The sequence below is a fragment of the Cyprinodon variegatus genome, unplaced genomic scaffold (genome assembly GCF_000732505.1).
Source record: "Cyprinodon variegatus isolate N-32 unplaced genomic scaffold, C_variegatus-1.0 Scaffold565, whole genome shotgun sequence".
NCBI lineage: Eukaryota > Metazoa > Chordata > Actinopteri > Cyprinodontiformes > Cyprinodontidae > Cyprinodon > Cyprinodon variegatus.
The window spans coordinates 71264-75043 of record NW_015151018.1 but is presented as its reverse complement, the minus strand read 5'-3'; the positions used below and the strand labels follow the sequence as shown (position 1 = coordinate 75043).

Sequence of the window (3780 nt, the reverse complement as noted above, 5' to 3'; positions counted from 1 at the left end):
TAATGTTTTAAAACCCAACTCTTCTCTTTGCTGGTGAAGGTTCTCAGTCATCCAGGTCATAGTCATTCCAAAAAAGTAAAAACCAATCTACTGGACTTTGTTTCCTAGTTTGAAGACGTTTCGCTTCCCATCCAGGAAGCTTTTTTTGGCTGTTTCTAAGCCAAAACAAAGCTTTGTTTTGGTCCACTCTATATAGCCTCAAACTCAAAGCTTGTCTGATATTCTGAATTGGAAAAGCTTCCTGGATGCGAAGAAAAATGTCTTCAACTCCAAAAACAAATCAAGTGAATTTTCTTTTTTTTTTTTTGGAACTCTTCTCTTGTTAAGAATATATTTGGAAAACCAATATTGACTCTCTGGGTTACAGGAGCTTCTCTGTCACATATCCTCTGCTCCTGAACCTGAAAAGGCTCTTATTAACCAGGTTCCTGCAGAAACATGATGATTTCCACTCTTTAAACACACATTTAGAAACATCAGAGGAGATTCTGCTGATTTCTGATCTAAACCTGAAAGCTAGAAACCAGCAGATCTCTTTCCCTTTGCTTTAACCGCCTCTATGGTTTTACATCTAATTTTCAGAAGTGTTATAACAAATATCTTCAGGTCTGAGAGTTAAAACTTGGCGTTTTATTTTGAAGGATTGATCCCAGAGGTTGTTTTGATAGATTAGTTTATTCCTCAGTGCTCTGAACTCCCTTCATTCCCCAGAATAAGGAGCCATTTCCACACACCTGCTGAACAGCCAGCGTGCTGTCCATCTCCTCAAAGGATTCATCAGGCCAGTTGTAGAAATCCTGCAAATCAACGGATGTTTAGAGTTAGCAGTTAGCACTGAGGCACAGGTTAACTATGCTAGTTAACTATGCTAACTAGCGCGGCTAGCTGTCAAACCTTCAGCAGTAAATATCTGCCCTCAGCAAATGTTTAACCTAAAGTTAGAGTGAATTCTTACTTCTTTACGCTGCATAGCTAGTTTACCTGACAACGTAAACAAGGACGAGGCTACTTCCTGTAAAGGTAAAATGAAAGTCACGGTTGTGTTTCTGAAATAAAAAATAAACGACCTTAGGAAAGAAAACATCGATAATTAAATAAATCAGCGATTCTAGGATCCAGATCCAGAAAAAGTGAAGCAGAGCAGAGAATCAACCCCTCAGACAGCTGATCAGCCCAGCAATTAGACGGTGAGCGAAGCTAGCTGCAGCTAGCCGAACATTCCAATGACAGAGAGATGTTTCCCAGCGGGCTCTCATCGGACAGAGGCGGGGAAACACAGCACGTCCCTCCGGATGTCAAACAGTCCGCTGAACGGGCTGGATGTGGTTTGATCCCAGGGAGCTGAAACCAACCTTAGCCTTGGTTCCAGGCCGATTCCTCCTGAGAACTGCAGCTCCCTCCGCCATGACCATCTCGACAGAATACCCGGATGTTCGTCAGCGGCGAGGAAAGCGGAAACGGTTCAGGCCATGGCGGCGAGATGGAGCTAAAATCACAGAGAAATCAACCCGTTTATCAACTGTTTCTATGTCAGTGGAAAAAAGAGAGAAAAAGAAACTCCAATTTCAAAACAATTTAAATTTATTTCAACAGAAAATAAACTTTCCACCAAATAAACCCGTCGGTATATGTAAAATTTAATGTCAAAGGGTTTGAAGACGTAAAAATAAGTTTCCATGCCCCCTCTCCTATTGCACCTAAAGTAACTTTGACTAACCTTCCTGTTTTTTTATCCAATATTCACACAAAATATATATATATAATATATTAATATATTTTTCCCATCTTTAAATTGACTGTAAGTCATACAATGAGTTTTCTATCAAGGAAAGCTTTCAGAAGATTTTTCTGTCCTCATCAAAGTTCCCCCAGAGGTGTAATCTGACAGATTATTCTTTTGCATTATAGCTGTTTTTATTGTGAATGTAAAATGCAGTTAAAAGAACATCAAAAGATAATCTTAAAAGTGTGGAGTGCATCTGTTTCTATCCCCCTGAAATCCTGACTTTGTTGAAATGACTTTGGGCATTTAGAGGAAGGTCCCTGACAACGCCAGCTTTGTCCACCTGGAAGGAGAAACCACCACCTGTGTTTCTTCTGGGATTTTTTATTTTAACATCATCCATTGTCCAATAGATCAGGCCAGATTCTGTTTTCCTGCATCTCCTCAGCATGATGCTGCCACCACTATGTTTTACACAGTTTGATCAGGGTTGTTGCAGGCATCTTTAGATTTTTTCAGAAGATATAATTTCATCCAACGTTGCTTTTGAATTGGACAGTAAGAGCATATTTTAGAAATTTTATATTTTTATAACTGGAAATGTTTAATCTAGTGTGGTAACTTTCCCTTGATCAGGAAACGTAGAGCAAATCAACTTAAGCCTTAAGGGACGTCATTTTGTCAAATGTTGGCGCTGAAAATATTTGGGATCTGACGTTCAGATCTCAGTTGCAATGTTTTTCCGTTTTTGTAAAAAAAATAAAATGATATATAACCGAGTTGGGAGTTTAAATGCTGTAATCAGATCAGAGATTAAGGACAAATAGTTGCTGCATTTTTTAGTGTATCATTTTTGATTATAACCAGATTGGTTAAAAAATACTTCATGCTGTAAATTTATTTCTATTGTTACAAGAAAAGAACAGTTTTGTAATTGAAGAATCAATTGAATAAATCCAGAAATGTAACTTTCATAAAAACATTTAATGAAAAAAAAAAAAAAACGTTTTCAAAAGTACATTTTAAGTCAACTGTAAATTCTGGATTGCTTTTTTTTTTTTATTTCAATTGACAAAGCGTCAAAAGATCATTTTATTTTTTTTACTAAACGACGTTGGCTGCAGTAATATTTACAGTTTAAGGCTGACACCCCCCCTCCATTTCCAATCAGCAAAAGCTGCAGTTAGTCATTAAAATCTGAGAACTTTTTCCATAGAAACACATCAAAGGGTGTATAAAGAGCAAAAACAATAAACACACTCACAAAAAAAATAACAGCTGAGTGACTTTATTATTGTAACAAAATGATATTAGAATTATTTACAATTTATGGGACATAAAAAAGAAAAAACAGACATGAATGAAAATTAATTCTCCTCCACCGCGATGACAGCTAGCATCAGAGCTCATTCTGCGTATTTGCCGAGGATGTCTCCGTCACGGAACAGGAAATAATCCTACGGAGAGAAACCGATGACAAAGCGTTAAAATAAAACACAAAGCATCGGCTGTGAGCCGGAGATGAACGGAGCTTCACCTTGTCATCTAGAACGACTTTAGTTCCTCCGTATTCTGGTAGCAGCACCTTCTCTCCGACCTTCACGCTAACCGGCTGCACGTGGCCTTTCTGAGGACGGAAAAACAAAAAATAAATACATAAAAAGTGCATCTCTAATGATCCTATGAAATTAATTTGTCTTTTTTATTATTCTTCCAAAAGTAAAAAATAAAACGTTACAATATAGAAATAAGCAGGGAAGCAGCCAGAGGCTGTCCCATGGCTGAGATCAGTTCTAGTAAAGCAGCAGGTAAGCTAACTGGTGCTAAACCAGTAGATCAGGGCCTGATGCAGTTTGCTGAGAGGTTCTAGGTTTAGACTCTGGCTGTTTCTCATTCCGTGTACTTGTGCGTTCTCAAGTCCTCTGACGTCATCAGCCTCAGCCCTAGCACTGTTCCAATTCACAAGAAGACAGAACAGACAAAGTCCCTCCTTATTTACCCAGCATGCATCAGTGATGACTTGTCTGTTATTGACACTGACAGCTGTCCCAGCATGC

The 3780-nt window shown here is 38.4% G+C and overlaps 1 protein-coding gene across 3 annotated transcripts in view; it reads right to left on the bottom strand.

The window, feature by feature from the left end:
• Window positions 1-3780, bottom strand: part of LOC107095707 (MOB-like protein phocein) — a 26056-nt gene that overhangs the window by 15871 nt on the left and 6405 nt on the right. Inside the window, exons 1-2 of one of the 3 annotated variants that reach the window (XM_015391945.1) lie at window positions 1353-1458; window positions 735-797 (exon numbers count right to left, since the gene is read on the bottom strand). In XM_015391945.1, coding sequence (XP_015247431.1) covers window positions 735-797; window positions 1353-1412 — 123 coding nt within the window. In that variant the 5' untranslated portion in view covers window positions 1413-1458. Of the gene's footprint in view, window positions 1-734; window positions 798-1352; window positions 1459-2995; window positions 3181-3260; window positions 3351-3780 lie in introns of those variants that run through there. The other 2 variants (XM_015391946.1, XM_015391947.1) reach the window with 2 other exon arrangements.